Below are 27,408 nucleotides of genomic sequence, written 5' to 3'. Positions count from 1 at the left end.
CGTCGTGCAGCAACCAAAATAAAAAACAAAATAGTTCCCAAGTGGGCCTCCGGGCCTTAAAAGCATGGTCAATAAACTCCTGCCCTGCTGCGCCCTGCATATGACACGAAGCCTTTTCTTGTCAAGGGCCCCAAAAGGAAAATACGACTACAGGTACCAGCATGCCTTCACTAAGTCCAGGTGTGGATGATTAACTCATTACACATACATATACACACATATATACATATATATATACATATATACACATACATATACACACATATATACATATATACACATACATATATACACATACATATATATATATATATATATACATATATATACACATACATATATATACATATATATATTCACTGAAAAAACCATGGGTTATAGACCATATATAGTTCGGAATTAGCATTTACAAAACCTTATTTTACTCACACAAAACCATTGAAATTCCATATATAGTTAGTTGCACTAACTATATATCGCGCACCCGCAATCCACTGCTGATGATGTCACATATTACATCATTCATGACATGGTCAGTGACATCACTGATGACATCACTGATGACATCTCAAATGACATCACTGATGACAACATCCAGTGACTATGTTTCTGTAAAGTTAAAATATGTCTTACATATTGAAGAATGAGTGGATGTATAAGTGTCTGGATGAAGGATTTAGTAGGTGCATGACTGACTATGAGTGAGTGATTAAATGTGTCTCATTGAGTGCATGGGTTAGTGACTAAACTGTTTTAATTTGTGCATCATTGTGTCTGTTGTTCTGTAATCTGCTGCATGTGTTGATCATTAGCTATATGACTAACTATATGGGTTATTGATTGGTTGCCCAAGTATTTGCATGGGAGATTGAGTGTGTGTGTGTGGGTGGCTGGGAGGTGTATGACTCTGTGCATAGATGTGTGAGAAGTTGATTCACTAGATGTATGGGTTCAAAAGTGCACGTGGAAACAGCTGTATGGGCGGTTGACTGTGTGCATGAGTGTATTGGTGAGTGAATGGATATCTCAGTGCTACATGTCAAAGTAAGTACATATGTAAAACACAGTACATGTGAGAGTTGACATATATAAATAACTGTGCATAAGAGCCAGTGAATGTGTGAGTGGCTGTATGGATCATTGTGAACTTGTATCAGGGAGTGTATAAGAGAGTAAATATGTGTTGGTATATGTTTCAATAAGTAAAGATGAGTGACAGTCTGTGAGTGTCTGTTTACACTGAGTGTATCTAAGGTTATATTAGAGTCTGAAGAGGTTCATCGTATAATCACATGAATGATGTCATCAGTGATGTGATCAGTAATGTCAAATGAGATGTCATCAGTGATGTCATTTGAGATGTCATCAGTGATGTCATCAGTGATGTCATTTGAGATGTCATCAGTGATGTCATCAGTGATGTCACTGACCATGTCATGAATGATGTAATATGTGACATCATCAGCAGTGGATTGCGGGTGCGCGATATATAGTTAGTGCAACTTACTATATATGGAATTTCAATGGTTTTGTGTGAGTAAAATAAGGTTTTGTAAATGCTAATTCCTAACTATATATGGTCTATAACCCATGGTTTTTTCAGTGAATTTTCAAGGTTTGGTAAATGCTAATTCTTAACTATATATGGTCTATAACCTATGGTTTTTTCAGTGAATTTCAATGGTTTTTTATTAGCAAATATCAAAAGCTTTAAAATGTCAAGTACGTGGTAGGTAAAAACATTTTCGTGTTTATGCACGCTGATGTGCTTTGAACGCTGCCCCCCCCCCCTCTTTTCTTTTAGGATTATTCTCTCTTTGCAGATAGTGAAGGGTAGGTAACGCAGGCCTTTGCCCCCGTTGTAATCCGTCGTGCCTGCTTCCCTCTCCATTTGATTGATTGTTATCCAAGCATTTACTGTTTTGGAATTGCTTCTCTTTGGTTCATTCTCTATTTACAAACAAGCACATAGTCGCAATACTCTGTTTAGTCTTTGCAGATAGTGAAAAATCGTTAGAAAAAACAAAAGGAATCAAGCAAAATCAGTAGGCCACTAATGGGATCTCTTTTTGACCTCGCTAAAATAGAAACATTAGGAACAACCCCTCATGAGAAATATGAAACTAGTGACTGGAACCGAGCTCGACGCCATGATGGCTGCAAGACAGCTCCGCCACCCACCCCGCCCAAAATAACGACAAACCCTATGCAAATATTATAAATATATACAACACACCAGCAAAGTAACAGGGTAAAACATTTTATTAAATAACTATTTACATGGCAGCCTGCTGCAACATCGATCCAAAAACATGCTGCCGTTCCCGGGATTTCTCCCCGACTACTCTGCGGCCTACGAGATGGAGGCCGGGGCGTTGACTATGCGGGGCCTCCGGCCGCAACCACAGCGCCAACGATCGCTGCTGACGGAGGGGAGCCTTGCCGGTGAGACCACTGATCTGAAGAACCGCTGCCTGCGGTGCCACCCTGAGCCGCCTGACGGAGGCCCCCGAGGGGCGGTGTGGTGGCGCGGACTCGGAAGGGGCGCTTGGCTCCTGCCCCCTCCCCAAGTCTTGTTGCCCTGCTGTGGCTTGAGATCGCCCCCGACATAGGCGGCCGGCTCCCGGGGTCCGGCGGAACTTTTTGTCTTTTGGTGACTCTTCCATTCTGGACCTTGTCCCACAATCCGTTTGACCTGAAGACACGTCCTACGGTGCCCTGGTCCGACCATCACATATACCTGCGCCAGGAGACGGCGTGGGGTGCACCGGAAAGGAGAGGCGGCGCGAACGAGCCTCCCCCAACTCCCCAGGTGGAGGTTTCTCAGCTGCACCCCAGCGCTTCACTCGGCAGCTGAGTTACGCCCACTCTTGCGGCACAGTGCCTCTCTCGGCCAGCTGAGTTGCGCCTGCTCTTGCTATTACAGCGTCTCACCCGCCATCCGGCTGAATTGCACCCACTCTTGCGGTACAGCGACAGGCCGCTGCCACGGAGCTCACGAAATGGCGGTTGGCTCCACAGACTTGGGCCTGGCCTGCAAGGATGGCTCTGAGCAACCCTGGAACTCGGACGCTTGACTGCTAGGGCATGGGCCCCATTCCCAAAAGCGTCCCCTCAGCCTTGAAGATTCTACAAGAGTCACCGGGGCTCCCGACTCCCGCAGACTTCCGGTGGGGAGCGACTGCCATGATTGCTCGCGGAACGGTCACGACGTAGCCACGGGGTGCTCTCATGCTGACGCCAGCTTCAGTCTGAAACATCCAGAAACACTGTAGTATCACGTTGTCGCGTAATGCGTCATATGACGCGCCGCGTTAGCGCACCCGATGCGCGAAGCGAGCCGCGAAGCGCAGCTTCCCGGAAGCGATCCGGGGCGCGGCGCGGAGCGCGTAACGTAAGCATAACAGGTCATGTGACTTGTTAATAAAAATTTTCATTGGTTCATTTCACTTTTGGTTTCCTAATGATGTAAGGCTAGGTCATGTGATGTAAAAATGACACTTTTCATTGGTTTAGAACTATTTTTTTTGTCCCAAATGATGAAAACCCCTCCTTGTTTCCTCACTCTGACTTTCATCTTTGTGAGAGGAAGACCTACAGTGCCTCGCTCGGCCACCTGAGTTACGCCCGCTCTTGCGGCACAGTGCCTCGCTCGGCCAGCTGAGTTCCGCCCACTGTTGCGGCACAGTGCCTCGCTCGGCCAGCTGAGTTCCGCCCACTCTTGCGGTACAGTGCCTCGCTCGGCCAGCTGAGTTCCGCCCGCTCTTGCGGCACAGTGCCTCACTTGGCCAGCTGAGTTGCGCCCACTCTTGCGGCACAGTGCCTCGCTCGGCCAGCTGAGTTCCGCCCGCTCTTGCGGCACAGTGCCTCACTCGGCCGGTTGAGTTTCGCCTACTCTTGCGGCTGCAGCGTCTCACCCGCCATCCAGCTGAGTTGCGCCCACTCTTGCGGCTTACGACATGGAGAGGCCGGAGCGTTGACTAGGCGGGGCCTCCGGCCGCAACCACAGCACCAACGATCGCTGCTGACGGAGGGGAGCCTTGCCGGTGAGAGCCACTGATCTGAAGAACCGCTGCCTGCGGTGCCTCCCTGAACCGCTTGACGGAGGCCCCCGAGGGGCGGTGTGGTGGCGCGGACTGGGAGGGGGCGCTTGGCTCCTGCCCCCTCCCCAAGTCTTGTTGCCCTGGTGTGGCCTGAGATCGGCCCCGACATAGGCGGCCGCCTCCCGGGGTCCGGCGGAACTTTTTGCCTTTTGGTGACTCTTCATTCTGGACCTTGTCCCACAATCCGTTTGACCTGAAGACACGTCTTGCGGTGCCCTCGCAATGCGACCTGGTCCCTGAATGTGTGCAGGTGGACAGTATTGATTGGATCAAGATGGCGGCTTCACACAAAGCTGACTCAAGTGTTGCTGCTGATGCTATGCAGACAAAAACTGGTTTTCAGTTTGTACATTCTTCAGGATTTTTCCATTCAAGGCTGGTTGAGAGTTTGTAGAACGATGGCTTCAGATTTTCAACATACTACTCTTCAACATTCTTCATAAATGTAACAATGTGAGACTCACTAGGAGAACAGCCGTTTATCTTTCCTTTCAAAATGCTGCCAACAATATTTTCTGAATGGAAGACACCATCTTGTAGCATAAAGGGCTGCGTCAAGGGTGGTATTGCCCAGAATGTCTTGTTTTCTAGTGCTCGTAATGACGAAGCCAGAACTGCCGAAAGGGATTCTGCTCCTGCCGCTACTTATTGGAGACATTGAACTATACTCTGGACCTGCCTGGCCTCGACCAAAATGGCGCCAGTATGGGAGCGACTTGCAACTCCTTATGACGTTCTAGTTACTTATCCTTGACGTTATGGGGGATGTATGCGGTCTTTGTGCACATGGCGGGCGGGGAAGGGTACTGACTGGGAATACGGACTACCCTATTGATGTCGATTTTTCATTATTGATTATTGTATTAATAAAGCTTCGAAGTAATGTTACCCATGATACTCGCCCATGGTGTGCGTATGGACGATTTTATTGTAACTGATCCTGTTATACTTTCAATTAAAAAATCAACCTTCACTGATTCTGCAACCGTTTGTCACGTTTAGTTTTTTCAATTAAATGGCTCGCTTGTTACATACTCCTATACCCCTGGCTTTTGAAAGACACCATCTTGTAGAATAAAGGGCTGCGTCAAGGGTGGTATTGCCCAGAATGTCTTGTTTTCTAGTGCTCGTAATGACGAAGCCAGAACTGCCGAAAGGGATTCTGCTCCTGCCGCTACTTATTGGAGACATTGAACTATACTCTGGACCTGCCTGGCCTCGACCAAAATGGCGCCAGTATGGGAGCGACTTGCAACTCCTTATGACGTTCTAGTTACTTAGCCTTGACGTTATGGGGGATGTATGCGGTCTTTGTGCACATGGCGGGCGGGGAAGGTTACTGACTGGGAATACGGACAACCCTATTGATGTCGATTTTTCATTATTGATTATTGTATTAATAAAGCTTCGAAATAATGTTACCCATGATACTCGCCCATGGTGTGCGTATGAACGATTTTATTGTAACTGATCCTGTTATACTTTAAATTAAAAAAATCAACCTTCACTGATTCTGCAACCGTTTGTCACGTTTAGTTTTTTCAATTAAATGGCTCGCTTGTTACATACTCCTATACCCCTGGCTTTTGAAAGACACCATCTTGTAGAATAAAGTGCTGCGTCAAGGGTGGTATTACCCAGAATGTCTTGTTTTCTAGTGCTCGTAATGACGAAGCCAGAACTGCCGAAAGGGATTCTGGTCCTGCCGCTACTTATTGGAGACATTGAACTATACTCTGGACCTGCCTGGCCTCGACCAAAATGGCGCCAGTATGGGAGCGACTTGCAACTCCTTATGACGTTCTAGTTACTTAGCCTTGACGTTATGGGGGATGTATGCGGTCTTTGTGCACATGGCGGGCGGGAAGGGTACTGACTGGGAATACGGACAACCCTATTGATGTCGATTTTTCATTATTGTTTATTGTATTAATAAAGCTAGAGATAAGTCAAGTACGTGGTAGATCAAAACATTTTCGTGTTTATGCACGCTGATGTGCTTTGAACGCTGCCCCCCCCCCATATCATTTAGATTACCACCGCCCATTCCACAAAAGCGTACCGGGCGCTCCCCACGCGGGGCCCTTTTAAAGCCTCCACATCAAACCTAGAGGGTGAGGGAGGAGCTACTATGCCCCCTTATGGTCATTTCCCCCTTTGTTTTGGCCTCCTCTTGTCTCTCGATCCTACCGAGAGACAAGATGGCGGCCGCACCGGACTGTTTAGAATGTTGACAGACACCGGAGAGCCAATCAGCTTCGCTTCGCGAAGTTCCGTTACGCGTCAAGTACGCGAACCGGAGCGCTACCCGGAGCGCTGTTACAGATATATATATTTTTTGAACGTTAATTTATCAAAATCCACTGGAGCACATATATTGAGACCTAGCAAAGGCACATCGGGCTAACAGTCCCTACAATTTTGCCAAGTTTCATGCAAATCCATTCAGCAGTTCGGGCTAAAAGTGAGGCCAACCGCCCTATGGAAATTAACATGGGAAAAACGCGTTTTGGGACCCCCCTTTTTTCTCAGCCCCCCCCTTGACAAACCCCCCCCAAATTTTCAGGGGCTGCTCAGAAACAAAATGTTCCATTTACCTGAAAATTTCAGCCAATTCCGTCCACAAACGCCAAAGTTATTAGACATAGAATTTTCAAAAATCCCATAGAGAAAAAATCCTAACTATATATACCTACTTGCGACCGCCAGTAGGTAATACACACACATATATACACACACATATATATATACATATATATATACACACACATATATATACATATATATACACACATATATATATATATACACATACACACATATATACACATACATATATATATATATATACATACATATATATACATATATATACACATACATATATATATATACACATATATATATATATACACATATATATATATATACACATATATATATATACACATATATATATACACATATATATATATATATACACATATATATATATACACATATATATATATATATACATATATATATATTCACTGAAAAAACCATAGGTTATAGACCATATATAGTTAGGAATTAGCATTTACAAAACCTTGAAAATTCACTGAAAAAACCATAGGTTATAGACCATATATAGTTAGGAATTAGCATTTAAAAAACCTTATTTTATTCACACAAAACCATTGAAATTCCATATATAGTTAGTTGCACTAACTATATATCGCGCACCCGCAATCCACTGCTGATGATGTCACATATTACATCATTCATGACATGGTCAGTGACATCACTGATGACATCACTGATGACAACATCCAGTGATTATGTGTTTCTGTAAAGTTTAAATATGTTTTACATATTGAAGAATGAGTGGATGTATAAGTGTCTGAATGAAGGTTTTAGTAGGTGCGTGATTGACTGTATGAGTGAGTGATTAAATGCGTCTTACTGAATGCACGGGTTAGTGACTAAACTGTCTGAAAGTGTGCATCAGTATGTCTGTTGTTGTGCAAGCTGCTGCATGTGTTGATCAGTAGCTATATAAGTAGCTATATGGGTTATTGATTGGTTGCACAAGTATTTGTATGGGAGACTGAGTGTGTGTATGGCTGGCTGGGAGGTGTGTGACTCTGTGCAGATCAATGTGTACTTGTATCAGTGATTCTATAAGAGAGTAACTATGTGTTAGTATATGTTTCAAAAATGTAAGGTGTTCTGTGTTTAACTGTATAGATGAGAAAATGGAAGTGTGATTGATTCTTTTCAGGACTGACTAGGTGTGTGAGTAACTCCATGGATGAGTGGCAGAGTGTGAGTGTCTGTATAGGTGTATGAGTGCATATGATAGCGTTGTAAAGATGAGTGATTGTATGTATGAATGATTGTATGAGTGAATGTGTGTGTAGACATAGGAATCAGTGAGTGCGTATGTAGTAACTAGTATTGGTGTGTCAATGGTTTCAAAAATGATACTCTCTATTTAACACTGGGTGTAACGGAGGTTATATTACAGTGTGAGGAGATGCATTGTATTATCACATGAATGATATCATCAGTGATGTGATCATTGATGTCAAGTGAGATGTCATCAGTGATGTCATTTGAGATGTCATCAGTGATGTCATCAGTGATGTCACTGACCATGTCATGAATGATGTAATATGTGACATCATCAGCAGTGGATTGCGGGTGCGCGATATATAGTTAGTGCAACTAACTATATATGGAATTTCAATGGTTTTGTGTGAATAAAATAAGGTTTTTTAAATGCTAATTCCTAACTATATATGGTCTATAACCTATGGTTTTTTCAGTGAATTTTCAAGGTTTTGTAAATGCTAATTCCTAACTATATATGGTCTATAACCTATGGTTTTTTCAGTGAATTTCAATGGTTTTTTAATAGCAAATATCATAAGCTGTCGAATGTCAAGTACGTGGTAAGTAAAAACATTTTCGTGTTTATGCACACTGATCTGCTTTGAATGCTGCCCCCCACCCCTCATTTCTATTAGGAGTACTCTCTCTTTGCAGATAGTGAAGGGTAGTTAACGCAGCCCTTTGCCCCCTTTGTAATCCGTCGTGCCTGCTTCTCTCTCCATTTGATTGATTGTTCTCTTTGGTTCATTCTCTATTTACAAACAAGCACAGAGTCAAAATACTCTGTTTAGTCTTTGCAGATAGCGAAAAACCGTGTAAAAAAACAAAAGGAATCGAGCAAAATCAGTAGGCCACTAATGGGATCTCTTTTTGACCTCGCTAAAATAGAAACATTAGGAACAACCTGTTGAAAATAGCAATGCGTATGTACATAAGCGGCGTTCATTTGTGTTCACAGTACCCCTTGTTGATTGTTTGAATCGAGCATTGAATTGTTCGAAGTTGGTTCTCTTAAGGATCTTCTCTGCCTGCAAACGAGGAAGAATAGGAATATTCTCTCTCCCTTTGCAGATAGTGAAGGGTAGGTAACGCAAGCCTTTAACACGTCGTACCTATTTCATTCCTCATTGATTGATTGATTGTCGGAACATTGACTGTTTGGGAATTAGTTCTTTTTGGAGGTATTCCCTGTTTGCAAATAAATGTAGGAAAATCTTTGCAAGTAGTGAAAGGGTACGTAATGCGGACCTTTCTCCCCCGTTGTAATCTGTCATGCCTATCTACTCCCCACTGATTGATGCACCTGTTTCACCCGGACCATTTACTAGACATACGTCATCTGGCCCGACCAGAGAGCACCCCTAGTGAAAAGGACATATGCAATAATAACGAAGTGATCACTGTATCCTGTTAACAGAAACTTTAGCATGAAACAACCTGGAAAGAAAAGAATAGGAAATCGAAAATCAGTAGGCCACTGATGAACATGAACTTTTATTAAACAACGAACAAAGAAACGATAACATAACGTAATGATAAAACCTATTAATGTCCTAGAAACAAGAAAACGTTAGAAATATGCCAGTGGTGAGAGACCAGAAAAACAGTAAGAGAAACCAAATCACCCCTCGCTGTCCCACCGCCTGCCACGCCAAAAAAATCGATAGACTAGGGAAAATGCAAGTCAGTAGAACATCCGCCCCCACTCTGGAAACTTCCAAGGTGGGGCAGGGTTCCGGCTACGCCCAGCCGGGAGCAGCCCATATAAGGCAGGTCCTGCTGCCACGCCTCGGCCAGGAGATCCTAACGTAGGGTGTAGCCGGAGGAGAGGCCGAGACCAGCGGGACCCGGCCAGGGGATTGCCTTTACAACGCTGAACAGTTGCAGGGGGGGGGGAATGTCTCCTCGACCCTCCCCTCTCTCTCCCAGTCCGGCCGCGGTGGCCCTTGAGAGTTGCAGGTAGTCCCGCCACATGCTCTTCCGGTCCGGCCACCAACGGTCGGGGGGCCGAGGCCGACGGGATCCGGCTGCAGCCAATAAACCAAGAAACCCGTTCATGGGGCCAGAGCCAGGGGCGTCCGGCCGACATCTCCGGAAGCCCGGCCCGAAGACGGACGGGACACTTCTTCTTTCTTGTATAATTGCTGCAACAACCCTGGGGGGGGATGTCTTGCACATGCCTCCGACCCCCCCCCCCTCGTCCTCATCGCCTGGTCCGGCCATAACAAATCTCAAGCGAGACGCCGTGGGGTGCACTGGGAGGGAGAGACGGTGCGAACAGGCCTCTCCCGCCTCCCCAGGTGGAGGCTTCCCACCTGCACCCTCAGCGCTCCAGGCGCCCGGAAAAGGGTTCTTCCACTGTGGCCATGCTGCAACGTCTCGCCCGGCAGGGTGGAGCCCGTCCGCTCATTTGACCCCGCGATCGCCAGTAGCTACCGAACTCTCAAAATGGCGGTCGACCTGGCAAGAGCGGGCCCAGCATAAAGAAATGGCCCGGTCACTGGTTGACTCCACCACCGTAGTCCTCCACGACCTTGAAGATTCTAGAGGAGCCGCGGGAGTCTCCGACCCCCGATGGGGAATGACTGCCATGATCACCCGTGGAGTGACGAAACTGTATCCGCGGGACGTCGGCGCCAGCCTCACTTTGAATTACTAGAATCCTGCAGACCTCACTTCCGGTGAAAGCACAGTGTGACCCGGTAGGAAAAATTGTTGCACCCCCTCCCCTTTTTGACTGATAGTTCAAACCACCGATCCTTTCCTTTGCCCTTTTAACGGAACTTTGGACTGCCTCCCCCTCTTTTACATTTTCTAGAGAAAACAAAACATTAAACACTACATTAGCATAGCAGTTGACACCAGAACTGTTTTCAAATTGAAAACCAACAACATCTTCAACAGAATCCTTTTTGTTTCTGCTGTGACCCTGCTACAGCACAGGCATTGTCCCCAGCAGTAATTCTGCAATGCCGGTAAGAATAGCTGTGGTGCCTACTGGACTCACTCACCCCCGCGGCGCCCCACGCCGTTATTTGCTGGGCGGCAACTTGCTAGACATCACTTTCGTGCCATCTAGATTTCAGCGCGTTCTGCTGCCTTGGAACTATTCGCACAACAGACCGCTACTGACAAGAATATTTCATTATTGGTGCTGTCAATTTCAATAAATCTATTGGATAATTCAAAAGAAATTGCCACGGTCTCTTCGTTGTTTAAATGTTTTTACTGTTTTTGTTTTGTTGTATATATTTATATGTTATTAAAGTTTTATATTCCTACTACTTTGTTGGAGTGCTATATATTTTTAATGTGACACATAATTGTAAAAACTATGATGTACAAAGAGTGATTCCTGGAATCTTCCGCTTCAGGCTCGGTCCCCTCCCCAATCACAATACAGGATAGTTTTCAGATAGTAGGAACACGTGTGGTGTGACGGATCTCATCGGGTGTGGGCCTTGATCTACTATAACTCCTTTGAAGAGGGGTGATTCTTTACAGCTGGGGCCATAAACTACATCTGCAGGGCTAGCTGATAGCCTGGACAATCGGACACAGAGGAAGAGGAGTGTCAGAGGGTGCGGTAGTGAATAGGGCGAAAGGGAGGTGTCGGGCGGGCACAGTGTGATTCTCAGGGAAGAGCAGCGCAGATGGGGGGAGGTTTATTGCTCATGCATAAGACAGAGAGCGGGGGTGACCAGTGCCTGGGGAAGATGCTTGCGAGGGTGAGGAGCCATGCTACGAATCGACAGCGTGCAGAGAGTGGGTCTGGTCAAGACATCTAAAATGGCTGCCGTGCACGACAAAAGTGTGGCATTTCAAAAAAGGCAAGATGGCGCAGACAATGTTTTTCAACACTTCCTCATTTCCTTCGAATCGAACGTTAACAGACGTTGGGGCATATTACCAAAGTTAAGCAATATTTATCGCTAACGATGCTTACCAACGAATTTTTTACCGCTAAGCATCATCAGAAATTATCGAAGATAAACCTTGCTATTATCAAGGTTTATCACAAATGCGATAATAAACGGCCGCAATGCATGAATATCGCTAAAAACTCAGCGATATTCATACATTACCGAGCTAATGCTCTTAGCCATGTTATCCACCTCCCATTGGATAACATGGCTAAGAACTGCTCAGGGCAGGTGTTACTTTTTGGAGATATTCGCGCTTAGCGCGAATATCTCCAAAAGTTGGTAATAGGAGATAGATATCTTGCATGTTGTAATGCAAGTTATTGTGGTATATGGAACTCATACCATAATCTCTCAGGAAAGCAGAAACTGATCCTTTTGGGACCGCCTAAAAAGGCCTAGGGGGTGAGGAGTACTCTACTTTGCCCCCTTTTCACGTTCCGAACTATTTTATTTTACTCTCTTCTGTAATTACACAAAATAGCAGCGATAAGATGCATCGGAGACACACAGTGAGAGAAAGGAGGCCGGAGATGAAGAAGAGATGTCAAATACACATTGGAGATAATATAGTGGCAGAAGGGAAGTAAATATGAGTAAACTTACCATGTAACATAAAAATGTTGCACTCTATACTATAAGTCTCATTTTATACTACAATCACTTCGCTACAACCTCATAAATTAAAAATAAAAATGAATAATGTCTCAAACAATTTTTGATTTCTAAATATAAATTTATTCTTCAGAATTTTCTAAATTTGAAAGAACTAGTAACATGTCCTCATCAGCAATGTCCTCATGAAAAGTCTCCAATAATGATTCTTGTAACTCTATGGTCTCCAAACACTCGATAAATTCGCCATCAAGAGATTGATCAAAAAAATCATTCAAGTCATCTCCTCCTTCTGACAATATTTCATTATTGGTGCTGTCAATTTCAATCAATGTAGTGGAATCATTCAAGTCATCTCCTCGTGACAATATTTCATTATTGGTGCTCTCAATTTCAATCAATGTAGTGGAATCATTCAAGTCATCTCCTCCTTGTGACAATATTTCATTATTGGTGCTGTCCATTTCAATCAATCTAATGGAATCATACAAGTCATCTCCTCCTTGTGACAATATTTCATTATTGCTGCTCTCAATTTCAATCAACGTAGTGGAATCATTCAAGTCATCTCCTTGTGACAATATTTCATTCTTGGTGCTGTCCATTTCAATCAATCTAATGGAATCATACAAGTCATGTCCTCCTTGTGACAATATTTCATTATTGGTGCTCTCAATTTCAATCAATGTAGTGGACAATTCAAAAGAAATTGCCACGGTCTCTTCATTGTGAGCCATTTTATTTTGAAATTGCTTGCTGTAAATTGCAGAAAAAAATAATCACTTTCATTTATCGTTTTTAGTAATACATAATATAAAACTAACTTTATCAAGTATTTAGTATAACAGAAGGACTGCAAATAAATAACAGAAAACATTTTTCAAATTATCTTCAAGTGTACAACATAGTTCCCCTTACAAATTAACAACTCACCTTTTTAAAAGTAGGAAAAGTGTTAGTACTGTGTAAATCAAACACCAGAAATTCACCACCAAAAATTCCTCACAAATGTACCTCAGACAGTAGTATCACAAAATGGCTGTGGTTTCCTCTCATTTGACATATATACATAACCAATTAACTTTCATCACACACAAATACAAAACCAAAGTAACATTTTAATTGGTTCTAAATTTCAACACTTTCAAATGTGTTTTCCCCATGCAATTTTCCATAGGACATTTACATACGTCTACAGCCTGAATGGCTGAACGGAATTACACCAAACTTGGCAAAATGGTACATCAAACCTAAGAGGTCAGGAAGGATCTACTATGCCCCCTTATGGTCATTTCCCCCTTCGCTTTGACCTCCTCTTGTCTCTCAATCCTACCGAGAGACAAGATGGCGGCCGCTACGGACTGTTTGGAATGTTGACAGACGCCGGAGAACCAATCAGCTTCGCAAAGCTCCGTAACGCGAAAAGTACGCGAAGCGGAGCGCTGTTACAGATATATATCTTTTTTTGAACGTTAATTTCTCAAAATCCACTGGAGCACATATATTGAGACCTAGCAAAGGCACATCGGGCTACCAGTCCCTAATATTTTACCAAGTTTCGTGCAAATCCATTCAGCCGTTCGATTATTATTATTATTTTTTTTTTTTGCCCCGCGGGGCCCTTTTAAAACCTCCACATCAAACCTAGGGGGTCAGCGAGGATCTACTATTCCCCCTTATGGTCATTTGCCCCTTCGCTTCGGCCTCCTCTTGTCTCTCGATCCTACCGCGAGACAAGATGGCGGCCGCTACGGACTGTTTGGAATGTTGACAGACGCCGGAGAACCAATCAGCTTCGCTTCACAAAGCTCCGTTGCGCGACAAGTACGCGTCCTGGGCCGCTGCCCGGTCCGCTGTTACAGATATATATCTTTTTTTAAACGTTAATTTCTCAAAATCCACTGGAGCACATATATTGAGACCTACAAAAGGCACATCGGGCTACCAGTCCCTACAATTTTGCCAAGTTTCGTGCAAATCCATTCAGCCGTTCGGGCTAAAAGTGAGGCCAACCGCCCTATGGAAATTAACATGGGAAAAACGCGTTTTGGGACCCCCCTTTTTTCTCGGCCCCCCCTTGACGAACCCCCCCAAAATTTTCAGGGGCTGCTCAGAAACAAAATGTGCCATTTTCCTGAAAATTTCAGCCAATTCCGTCCACAAACGCCAAAGTTATTAGACATAGAATTTTCAAAAAACCCATAGAGAAAAAATCCTAACTATATATACCTACTGGCGACCGCCAGTAGGTAATATACATATATATATATATACATATATATATATATATATATACATATATACACATACATATATATACACATACATATATATACACATACATACATATATATATATACATATATATATATACACACACATATACATATACACACACATATACATATATATACACACACATATACATATATATATATACACACACACACATATATATATATATACATATACATATATATATACACACATATATATACATATATATACACATATATACACACACATATATATACATATATATACACATACATATATACATACATATACATACATACACATACATACATACACTTACATACATACATACACACATATATACATACACATACATACATACACATATATACATACACATATATACATACATATACATACACACACACACATACATACACACACATATATATATATATATATATATATATATATATATATATATATATATATATATTCACACATCAAAGGAGCCCTTTAGAGGAAAGCCACAGGTACGTGATATCCGTGATTCTTTTATTCAAAGCAGCATGCAGGAAAACAGGAAATGAAAACTTCCGTCACAATTTAAAAGTCCAAACCAGACGCGTTTCAGGAACATAAGTTCCCTTCCTCAGTGGCATGACTTGCTGCGTACATCGGTTTCCAAGTTCTGCACTAATTGTTCACGGATATCACGTACCTGTGGCTTTCCTCTAAAGGGCTCCTTTGATGTGTGAATATGAAGAGGCTGTTGTCCGGTCGCGAGGAGAGCTCACCGCGCCAACAGCGGGCCCGGGATGGTGTTACATAACGTCATCTTATGCACGGGAGGCGGTGTTGTGGACAATGCAGCTACGAGACGCAGAAAACAGAGCAATGTGCCTCCTTCAACCCACGAGGGTAAAACTATCAACACAGCTGCACGTCGGACCAACTCACTTGAGTAACACTTTCACTGACACTACGAGTACCAGAGGGCCAGAGGACTGGCCACGCCCACTGGGGCAGGTACTTATAACAATTAGTGCAGAACTTGGAAACCGATGTACGCAGCAAGTCATGCCACTGAGGAAGGGAACTTATGTTCCTGAAACGCGTCTGGTTTGGACTTTTAAATTGTGACGGAAGTTTTCATTTCCTGTTTTCCTGCATGCTGCTTTGAATAAAAGAATCACGGATATCACGTACCTGTGGCTTTCCTCTAAAGGGCTCCTTTGATGTGTGAATATATATATATATATATATATATATATATATATATATATATATATATATATATATTTAATGAAGAAACATGCAGTCTTGAATCAATTGGAATGCAGTTCCCCCAGTGGGTGGTCAGGCAGTTTTTGAGTTCTCTGTAACACCTCGTTACCTCCAATATTCCTTTAACTCCCAAGAACTCAGGGTGCATGGGGACCAAAGGTTAAATCAGTTCCTCTTTACAATAGAAGCAAGACCTGTAGGCATGGTGACACCCTTGTGCATTCTCCAGAGAGTGGCAAAAAGGGGCGAGTCCCGTTTGAACTATGTATTTCTTTTTTCCTATCCAAAGACTTTGACTGCAAAGATGATTTTCTGTGGTAACAACTGCAGGAGCTGGTCCATAGTCAACTTCAAACTGTAGGGGAACCTATGTGGAGTCTCACTGTGCTTCGCTACATAAAACTTTACCTCACGTTCAGGGATGGCCTTTCGGTTCATCTGGCTGCATTCGTGCACCGAACCCGAACTCCAAAGATACACCTCTTGCGTATCTGTCACAGACATCTGTTTGCAACATTCCTATTAAGGCTGACACCCTATGGTCCTAGGGGTTATCAGGTTTCCTGGCACAGTTGTAAAGATTGTTTTGTAGAAAATTCGCTTTAAATGTGGAGAAAAAGAAAGCAAAACTCTGGTTCCAGGTCTAAAGGTGTAGAAAGAAAGGAAGTGGTGTCCACAAGCATGGGTGGACTTATATGTGGCTTTCTTTGTCACTTCGGGAGCTGATCGACGTCCGTGCGAAGCTGGACGGTGCTACCAACCGGCGTGCATGAGCACGTCTGAGTTTCCAGATCCATCCTGGCACTTGGAGATATTCATAAGGCGAGGAATCTGTGGTTAGAAGTATCCCACACCCGTTCTGCTTTTTGCCCTTGAACAGATAACCCGATGATGTATAAATCCATGAGGTCTATGTACCTATCGTGTTGACTCACTTATCGCACAAGCTAGACAAATCGGCACCAAAATACTGTGTTGAGTATTCTCTCACCTGTCCTGCTGCTTGTTGATGCTGTGCTGTGCAGGATGTCAAAATAACCTGGAAAAGCTGGAGTGCTGGTAGAAGAATCTGGCGATATCTCTCCACGGGTGCTGGAATGAAGACAGGAGTATCTCGCATCCCAAACATCCTGAATAAAAGACAATAAAAGTCAGCTAGAAAAAACCCCACCACAGGCAAAATACATACTGCTATAGTAAACAAGCATCTCCATTTGTATAACTATCCCCTCTTTAGTCACTAATGTGAACAAAAAAGTTACAAAGGAAGTGACTAAAGACCTGAAGGATGGATATAGACCGTGCTGACTGCATACTTTTTACTCTATTATTTGTCAAAGCAGTGTCCTGCACTTTATGTGGAACAGAGTTAGTGATACTTCGCTAAAAATCAATAAATAGGGATACTATTACAGCGTTCTGGTGCTACAGTCCTGGTTTGTATTCTACATCTGCAGAAAACACCTAAGCTTTAAGCACATCCAAAATTCTAGGAGAAATGGTAAATTATAGGTTAAACTCACAACAGGGTTGGGGGTAGGGGGGTTAGGCTCATTGCCCTATCTACAAAGTCTTGGTTTGTTTATAATTGGAATGATTCACCTCAAGAGTTACCACTGTCCTGCCTTCACATAAAATGACTTCAATTAATTGGAGGTTTCAAATGTTAAGTTATATAAAAGCTCAAATGATGTGAGGGCTAAATTGTGTGTGCCAAACGTTGCACCGTATAACAAGGTACGCAGGAGAACGTGTCAAGATACTTCAGTAGCATTTCTATCATTGGCACATTGTGAATTTACCTGAAATGGAGTAGAGACCAAATTTGGTCAGTAACGCTTAAAAAATCCTATCACTCAACTAAAACAATTACTAGAATCAGTTGCCTCACCACTTTCTGTTGCCAACAGCCGCCACTGCGAATACATTCCCATTTACTTAAGAAGGTAAGTATGCCAGAGAATATTTTTTTCAAACTTGGCAATAACCAGTAAGAAAAGGCCACCTTGCAGTACCAATTCTCTGTAAATATTAGTTTGATGCCCACTGTTTCTGGCTTTCTGGAAAATACGCTCCTTCAAGGGGAAGTTGTGGACACACATGCGAATGTCCAGTGGCGGAGCTTTAGATGAGTGTTTGGGTCCTACTCTCTGTACTCTGTCGAGTTTGTTGGTTATCTAGGGACCTGCTTCCATCGCAATAAGTCCGATCCCTCGGTTCTGGATGAAACTCCGCGAATGTGGATGTTGTTAGGGCGTGATCTGTTCTACAGATCTTCTGTGTGGGCTTGGGGGTCCAGGTTCTGATCTCTAAGGTGTGGAATCTCCTATTGGAGTTGTTCAATTTCTTCCTCACTGCTCGTTTCATGATCTTCCAGCATGGAGAGTTGTGCGAAAGTGCCATCTTTCTGGCATGGTATGCCCCCACTTTTTGCTGAATTGCTGATGTACTTTGAGTGTGCCCTGGGCTCCTGCCAATCAGGTGCCCAGGGCCTGTGTTCCTTCCCTAAAACTGTATTGAAACTAAGCCAAATTGGCATCTCTGGCCACAGGTAAGCCCCTGGTAAATGTTACCCTAGGTACCCAGGGCCCTGTGGCCAGAGAAGGCTCCTAAGGGCTGCAGCACTTATTGTGCCACCCTTAAGGGCCCTGTACCCTGTGACACACTGCCTTTGCAGGTTGAGTGCTTTGCTGGTGCAGAACTAAACAGAGTCGACATGGTACACATCCCTGTGTGCCATGCCCACAAACACACTGCCCTTGCATACCTCAGTCACCCCTATAGCTGGGTGCACTATGCCAGTGGTGTGGGCACAGGTGCATGAGCCCTGTATGTGAGAAAGTGCCATCTTTCTTGCATTGGTATGCCCCCACTTTTTGCTGAACTGCTGATGTGCTATGACTGAGTGTGCCCTGGGCTCCTGCCAACCAGGTACCCAGGGCCTGTGTTCATTCCCTAAAGCTGTATTGAAACAAAACCCAATTGGCATCTCTGGCCACCTATTAGCCCCTAGTAAATGGTACCCTAGGTGCCCAGGACCCGGTGACCAGAGAAGACCCCTAAGGGCTGCAGCACTTATTGTGCCACCCTTAGGGGCCCTGTACCCTGATACCCACACACTGCCTTTGCAGGCTGAGTGTCTAGGTACAGAACTAAACAGAGAGTCGACATGGCACACATCCCTGTGTGCCATGCCCACAGAACCCACTGCCCTGGCATACTTCAGTCACCCCTCTAGCTGGGTGCCCTATGCCAGTGGTGTGGGCACAGGTGCATGAGCCCTGTGCCGCTACAGTACCCAGAGCCATTCCTAGGCACTCAACGTGCGGTGATGCCATTAAGAGTATAGGGTGCTGGGAGGTTGTCATTACAAACTCCACAGCACCATAATGGCTACACTGAAGACTGACAAGTTTGGTACCAAACTTCTCAGCACAATAAACTCGCACTGATGCTAGTGTGGGATTTAATGTAAAATGCACCAGAGGGCATCTTAGAGATGCCCCCTGAAAACCTAACCTACAATCCACGTCTGAGAGGCTGCCACACAGCAGACATGTTGGCGGACCCCTGGGTGGAGAGCCCCCCGCTCTCCTGGGCATGCAACAATGCACATGCTGGGCGATGTGCTAGGTCTCCTCCCCCAGGATGGGCAGGGATTAGCTTCAAAGGCATGCCACCTCTGTGAGCTTCTCCAGACCATTTGCTGTACTCAGCAACTGACCCCCACCAGTTCCAACCTCCACTGTGGCGGGAAGACTGCGGGAAACCCCACGTCAGGAAGGGGGGGTGTGCCAGAGTGTGCCAACCCCACCCCTCAGGTGGGAGAGGCGAGGTGAAGCAAGACCCCAGGCTCCGGCCATCTTGAAGATGGGGAGCCCTGCCCAATCACAGCTAGGCTCCTGCCCCCCTCCCACAGGAGAGGAGCAGGCTAGGTGGTGTACCCACCCCAGGACAGGGACCTGTTGGTCCCTGCCCTTGCCCTACCTGTAACGCCCCTAAATGTAGTATTTAGGGGCACCCTGAAACTTCCTTCCTCAGATCCCGATAACAAAAGAAGAAAGAAGATCAAGAAGAAGACCCGCCGTGCAGCTGCTAACAACAGGACGACACCCACTGACTTGGCCCCAGCCCTACTGGCCTGTCGATCCAAGAACCTGCTCATGCTTAATCCCGGCAACTCCTGCAGACAGCAACCTTGGGACACCCGGAGGACCTGCCTGCCTTGACCCTCTTAAAGACTGGGACTCCCATAAGCAGAGGCTCTGCTTCAACAACCAAACCCTGGTGCCAGCCAGGACGCTCAAGACCTGCCCACCCTGCACCCGCCGAGCCCGGCCCGTTCCCGAGTGATCCAAGACCACGAGGACGTCCCCCCCGGCGACTGGGACCCAAAGTCCAGTGCCCAAAGACCCTCCTCGACGAACCAGACCACGCCTGCAGCTCAGAACTAGGGACCCCTCCAACCGCGACCAGCCGAGGGTAAGATTTCCCGACACCCAAAGACAACCCGGCGCCCTGCGACCCCCCGTGCCTCCCTCTGGGGTACCTACCGCTTCTCCAGGATCCCAACTTACCTCTCGAAGTGGTGGTCGCACCTGAAGAATCACCGTCCCCGAGTCTGCAGCCTTTGTTCCCTTTTTACCTTTCCCAGTGAATAACAGAGCGCCCGACGGCTCAAAGGCACCCTGCAACCAGCTGCCCGAGTGCCCCTGGCAGTGCAACCTGTGCCCTATCCTTCTTCCCCATTTGCCCTGAGCAAGTGACCAGGAGCCCAGCTCCCACAGGCGCGTGTCCTGCTAGCCAACAGCCACCAACCGGAGGCCCCCTGCCACTCATTGGATAACATTGGGCCTAACTACCTCTGCACCCGGCCGCCCCTGTGCCGCTGAGGGTGAACCAACAACCTACCTGACCTTGGGGACCCCTGAGTCTATGCCCGGAACCCTAACTTCCCCAGCCGAGTACTCACCTGGAAACCGGTAACTCAATTACCTGCCATTGGATAACATTGACTGGTTTACTCGAAAAATCTTCTAAGTGCCTACTTTTGAAAACTTAAAATATTGCCATAAAATCAACCGAATTCCGAAGTACCCACCTGTGATCAGGAGAGAAGCCAGTACTGCATCTTGTAGCCCAGTAATGAACCGCAAAAGTAATCCTAGTCGGGTTTACTAGTAACTTGACTTTTCTCCATTAGAACCCATTGCGTGCTTTTCTGTGAAATTTCTTCTAAGTGTCTACTTTTGAAAACTTGAAATATTCTTTAGAAATCCCACCAAATACTGAAACGAAATTACTTACCTGTTTTAAGTTGAAACCCCAGTGAAGGACCTAGGAGCCCAGTACTGGATTACAAAAGTAACAAGATCGTACTTTAACTGCAACCTGAATTTTCTCCCATTGGATAACATTGCCAGTTTTTCATTGAAAAGTTTCCAAGCGAACTTTTAAAATAGCTTTATATTCCTTAAAAATAACTGCAATAACAAAAGGAAAATGCTACTCACCAGTATGCATCTGTTCTTGGCATGTAGAGCTGCAGAGTCACAAACTATGCATAGATGGCCACCTAGTGTTGGGCCCGGATGTTTGCAGTTTGTTTTGTTGTAGAAAAGTCTTTGGACGTCACGGGATAGGTGACTCCTCCTTTGGATGATACTGCGCATGGGCATCGGCTCCATCCCCAGATTGTTTTTCGCCATTAGGGAAGTGATGGAGCTGTACAGGAGGTAGTGATGTCCATGTGATTTGTATCTAATTAAGATAACACTGGAACAGATAAAGGTAGCCGGGGAGGCGGGTGGGCGTATGTGACTCTGCAGCTCTACATGCCGAGAACAGATGCATACTGGTAAGTAGCATTTTCCGTTCGAGGCATACGAGCTGCAGATCACAAACTATGCATCGATTTTATAGCAGTTCCCACACCTAGTAGCGACAACCAGTATCTGTTGCATTTGTTTGAAGCAGAGTTTTTAGTACAGCCTGGCCCACAGTGGCTTGTTGTTTAGTTTGCACATCTACACAGTAATGCTTTGTGAACGTGTGCTGTGTAGACCACGTAGGTGCTTTGCATATATCATCTAGGGGAATGTTCCCTAAGAATGCCATTGAAGCCCCTATCTTCCTTGTAGAATGGGCTTTTGGAGGGATTGTTAATGTACGTTTGGCTTTCTGATAACATATTTGTATGCATTTAACAATCCACCTAGCGATCCCCGATTTTGATATGGGATTGCCTTTATGTGGCGGTGAGAGACACAAAAAGTTGTTTTGTTTTACGAAAAGCTTGTGTCCTTCCAATGTAGTACAGTAATGCTCTTTTGACGTCTGAGGTGTGTAGAGCTCTTTCTGCGACTGTTTGAGGCTGCGAGAAAAATACGGGCAGCTCAACCGATTGATTTAGATGGAATGGTGAAATGACTTTAGGAAGGAATTTTGGATTAGTACGAAGAACCACTTTGTTATGATGCATTTGCAGAAAGGGTTCTTGAATGGTAAATGCTTGTAGTTTACTAACCCTTCTGAGAGAAATAATTGCTACTAGGAAAGCTACTTTCCAGGTTAGGAATTGCAATTCACATTTGTGTGATGGTTCAAAGGGAGGTCCCATTAACCTTGTGAGGACCACATTTAAATTCCATACTGGTGCAGGTGGTGTTCTGGGAGGAATTATTCTTTTGAGTCCTTCCATGAAAGCTTTAATAGCTGGTACTCTAAAAATAGATAGATGTTGTCTATTTTGTAAGTATGCCGCAATGGCGGCGAGGTGTAGCCTGATAGATGTATAGGCTAAGTTACACTTTTGAAGGGGTAATAAATATCCGATAATGTGTTGAATAGTCACGTCTAAAGAATTAATTTGGTTGTTTTGGCAGTATATGACAAACGGTTTCCAATTAGCAGCATAACATGCTCTAGTAGTGGGGCGTCTAGCTCCTTTGATAACGTTCATACATTCTGGGGGAAGGTTGAGTTAACCACACTCTATGACCTCAGGAGCCAGATCTCTAGGTTGAGCTGAGCTGGGTCCGGGTGTCTGATCTCTCCATGGTTCTGCGTTAATAGGCGTGGAGATAGGTTTAGTTTTTGGTGTGGTACTACAGACATTTGCAACAGCGTGGTGTACCACAGTTGTCTGGCCCAAGTTGGAGCAACTAGGATGAGCGTCAGGGAGTGTTGCTGTAGTTTGCGTACCACTAACGGAAGTAGTGGGAGAGGAGGAAAAGCGTACGCAAATAGTCTTGACCAGTTCATCCATATCGCATTGCCTTTGGATAATGGGTGTGGGTATCTGGCGGCAAAGTTTGGGCATTTTGCATTTTCGTGGGTGGCAAAGAGGTCTATTTGAGGTTGTCCCCACATTTGAAAGAACGGATGAAGAACTTGCGGATGAAGTTCCCACTCGTGGATCTGCTGTGTTTGTCGACTTAGCAGATCTGCCATAGTGTTTTGTACTCCTGGGACGTGTTGGGCTAAGAGGAAGATCTTTAGTGTTATAGCCCATCTCCATATCTGCTGTGCTAACAGAGAGCTGCAGAGAGTGTGTCCCTCCTTGTTTGCTTATGTAGTACATAGCTGTCATGTTGTCTGTGCGGACTAAGGCAGCTTTGCCTGATACTTGAGTTTGAAAAGCTTTTAGGGCTAGAAACACAGCTAGCAACTCTAGGTGGTTGATGTGGAGTAGTTTTTGTTGCGGTGTCCACCTGCCTTGCATGGTGTGATGCAGTAGGTGAGCTCCCCAGCCGGAGAGCGATGAGTCCGCTGTCATGACTATTTGAGGAACTGGCTCTAGAAATGGTCGCCCTTTGGAAAGGTTTTTGGTGTTCCACCATTGTAGAGAACGATGAGTCCGACCATCTACCAACACTAGGTCTGTCAGTTGACCTTGAGCCTGGTTCCATTGGAGTGCTAAGCACTCTTGAAGTGGACGCATTTGCAATCTTGCGTGAGGTACTACAAATATGCAAGATGCCATCATTCCTATGAGCTGCAAGAACACTCGAGCTGGTAGCGAGTGTTGCGGTTTGAATTTTGTCAGGAGAGTTTGTATGCTTGTTATCCTGGCTGGAGAGGAATAGGCTGGTGTTAGTTGGGTGTTTAATGTAGCGCCGAGATACTGTTGTATGTGCGAGGGTTGTAGATGCGACGTGTTGTGATTTACTGTGAATCCCAAGTCGTGAAGCAGTTGAATAGTAGCGTGAGTGTGTTGTACAAACTGGCTGTATGAGCTGGCTTTTATGAGCCAGTCGTCCAGATATGGGAAGACATGAATATGTTGACTTTTTAAGTGTGCTGCTACTACTGCTAGGCATTTGGCAAACACCCTTGGCGCTGTTGTGACTCCGAATGGGAGCACCTTGAACTGGTAGTGCTGCCCGTCTAGCACAAATCTGAGATATTTTCTGTGCGCTGTGTGGATGGGAATATGAAAGTAGGCGTCCTTGAGATCTAGAGTGACAAGGAAGTCGTTTAGTACCAGCAATGGAAAGTCTTCCTCTACAGGGTCTGTATGTATGTCTACCCCATGATATTGTGAAGCCCTTTGTATTAACTCGTTAAACCCTATAGTGTCTTCTGGTGGGAAAGGCCTTGAGGGGTATCTGGAGTGTGACCATATGGAAATGATCCGACTGTATGTAAACGTTTTGGGGTCTGAGGTCTAGGATGGGTCTTGGAGATCCATCCTTCTTTGGTATTAGGAAATATAGGGAGTATACTGCAGGAGGGATATTACCTCCTGTCTGAGCAATGTTAAATGATCCTGTGACATTGGACGCTGCTTGGGTGGTATATTTGGGGGAGGGGGTAGATGTTAGTTCCAGACAATAACCTGATTGAATAATTTGAAGCACCCACCTGTCTGATGTGATGTTTTCCCAGGCTGGCAGGTATTGTTGGAGTCTTCCCCCGACAGGAGTGGAATGGGACGGGGGAAGGGAGTCATTGGGTAGGGGTAGAGGCAGAGCGAGAGTTGTTATTCTTACCTCTGCCTTTGTTATTGTTACCCCTGTAACCAACCCTTTGGTAGAATTTGCTGTTAGTGAACTGCGTAGGGGCTTTGTACAAGGTAGAAGCTGTGTCTGAGGAATATCCTCTGGTGGCACCTCTATAGGATGAGCGACGAAATGAACGTCTGGGAGCCTGCGACTGCAGGGCTCCCATAGATTTGGCGGGGTCTGTATCCTTTTTCATTTTCTCAAGAGATATATCCACGTTGGGTCCGAATAGCTATTGCTGATCAAAGGGTTGATTAAGAATGGCACTTTGTACCTCAGGTTTGAATCCTGATATATACGTAGTCAGACGTGTCGGCGTAGTAAAACACTGGTGTTAACTGCCCTAGATGCAGTATCTGCAGCATCGAGGGCACATCAAATAGAGGTGTTTGTAATGTTTTTACCCTCTTGGATAAGCTCATTTGCTCTATCCTTGTACTTATCAGGGAGGTGCCTCATTAATGATTCTAATTCGTCATAATGTGCCCTATCGTATCTGGCTAATAATGCCTGTGTGTTGGCGATAAGCCACATGTTTGCTGCTTGAGACGCAGTTCTTTTCCCTGATGAGTCAAGTAATTTAGACTCTTTATCTGGTGGTGCAGCATCACCTGTTTGCGTGTTTGCTCTCTTGCGTGCGTTGGAAACTACAAGTGAGTCTAGTGGTACCGGACCTTTAATATATGCTGGGTCTTAGGGGGCAGCTTTATATTTTTTCCCTATACGAGGGTTAATGACCCGAGTTCTGACTGGGTCCTTGAAGACTTCAGGAGCGTGCTTAATCACTCCCTTAAGCATTGGTAAAATGGATGAGGACCTTTGTGCATTATCAAAGGTATCCATTAGGAAGTCTTCCTCTACAGGGTCTGTATGTATGTCTACCCCATGATATTGTGAAGCCCTTTGTATTAACTCGTTAAACCCTATAGTGTCTTCTGGTGGGAAAGGCCTTGAGGGGTATAAGTCATCCTGAGGGACATTTGGGACATCATCCCATGGGTCAGGAGATCCGGTAGGGGTGGCTGGATCAGGTATGTTACCCCCCCCATGTCATCAGAGCTATCATCCCTGTTGTCATCATCTGGTGCAATAGAGGATGCTGGGGAATGCTGTGGTATGGGAGGATGTGGTGATGGCATAGGTGGAGGAGAAGGGGAAGGCAGCCTTAAGGGATAGGTAGCCATGTCCTTCTTCTTTGAATGGGGAGCTGGAGCTGGTGTGTCCAGTGGTCGCTTTTTTGAGGCCAAAATCATCTGTCCAGTGATTGGGTCCTTAGCTTGAGTCTTTTGAGTAGGGTCTGGATAAGGTAAATCCTCTGCAGGAGTCCGGTCTTTTGGTGCGGAGGAAGGTTTCGGCACCGAAGCGTCTTTTCTTGTTTTTTGTTACATAAATAGGGGTCCTAGACTAGTTATTTCTTAGTATATACGAAAATACTCAAGACTTATGTACATATAACCAATACCACGATTTTATAGAGAGATGTTGTTTATTCACATCCTCATTTTTATACATTGCATGTATATATATATACTCAGAAAAATTTGTGCCCAAAGTGGGAAGGGAAAGTAGGATAAGAAAGGGGGGGGGGGGGGGAGTGCTTTGTGGGGGTCAGGGTGGTGATTAGACAGAAGTAATGGTCACACAAAAATACAAAAGGTTGACATCACATGGGCATAATCATTGTAGCCCCGTACATTATTTAACATTCATAAGATCCTATCCCATGTAGTTCTGCACAGTAATAATACTTTGTTGAGGATGGGTAGGTGCTGTTGAAGATAGTCGACGTTTCGACCCCTAAATGGCGTAGGTTCAATCGCACCTTACAATGGGGTCTTCATCAGGACTAGGATGTGTTGGGAGGAGCTTAGGTGGGGGCACCTAAATTTAAGGAAAAAAAGGGGGGGATTTTAGGTAAACTGAATGAATCTCCTAATTACAAATCCAAAACTAATGGATATATAGTTACCGAAAAGCCGCCAGTTGCGTGGGGCAGCGTTGATAGTGGGGGTTGGTGGGCCCGCAGGCTCCTATAAAGACGAGAGCGTGCTTTCACCTAAAAATAAGGATTGGATGTAAGTGGGTATTCCATCATATTATTCCCACTTGGGTCTGCCTTGGACAACTAATGCGATTGGCAGTCCACAAATAACATCTATTTGTCAATACCTAGCCGGGTTAAAAACGTGTACACGATCAATACAAAACATATCATACAGAGGATACATCATACAGTGTTTCTATAAGCGCCTAGGCGCTTGATCAAGTCAGGGTGCACAGTTCAGACGACTAAACAAATGTCCGGATATAATTAACTTTGCAAGTGGGTTGAAGAACTGAATA

General features: G+C 44.9%; 1 protein-coding gene across 2 annotated transcripts in view; it reads right to left on the bottom strand.

Moving 5' to 3' along the window:
• NUP205 (nucleoporin 205) overlaps nucleotides 1-27,408 on the bottom strand; it is a 920,380-nt gene that overhangs the window by 142,801 nt on the left and 750,171 nt on the right. For both annotated transcript variants that reach the window (XM_078671666.1, XM_078671676.1), the window contains exon 34: nucleotides 17,052-17,190. In XM_078671666.1, the coding sequence (XP_078527792.1) occupies nucleotides 17,052-17,190 (139 nt within the window). The remainder of the gene's footprint in view (nucleotides 1-17,051; nucleotides 17,191-27,408) is intronic.

The sequence above is a fragment of the Lissotriton helveticus genome, chromosome 1_1, assembly GCF_964261635.1.
Source record: "Lissotriton helveticus chromosome 1_1, aLisHel1.1, whole genome shotgun sequence".
NCBI classification, from domain to species: domain Eukaryota; kingdom Metazoa; phylum Chordata; class Amphibia; order Caudata; family Salamandridae; genus Lissotriton; species Lissotriton helveticus.
Note: the sequence above shows the minus strand (reverse complement) of the source record. Positions and strands in the feature narration are given on the sequence as shown.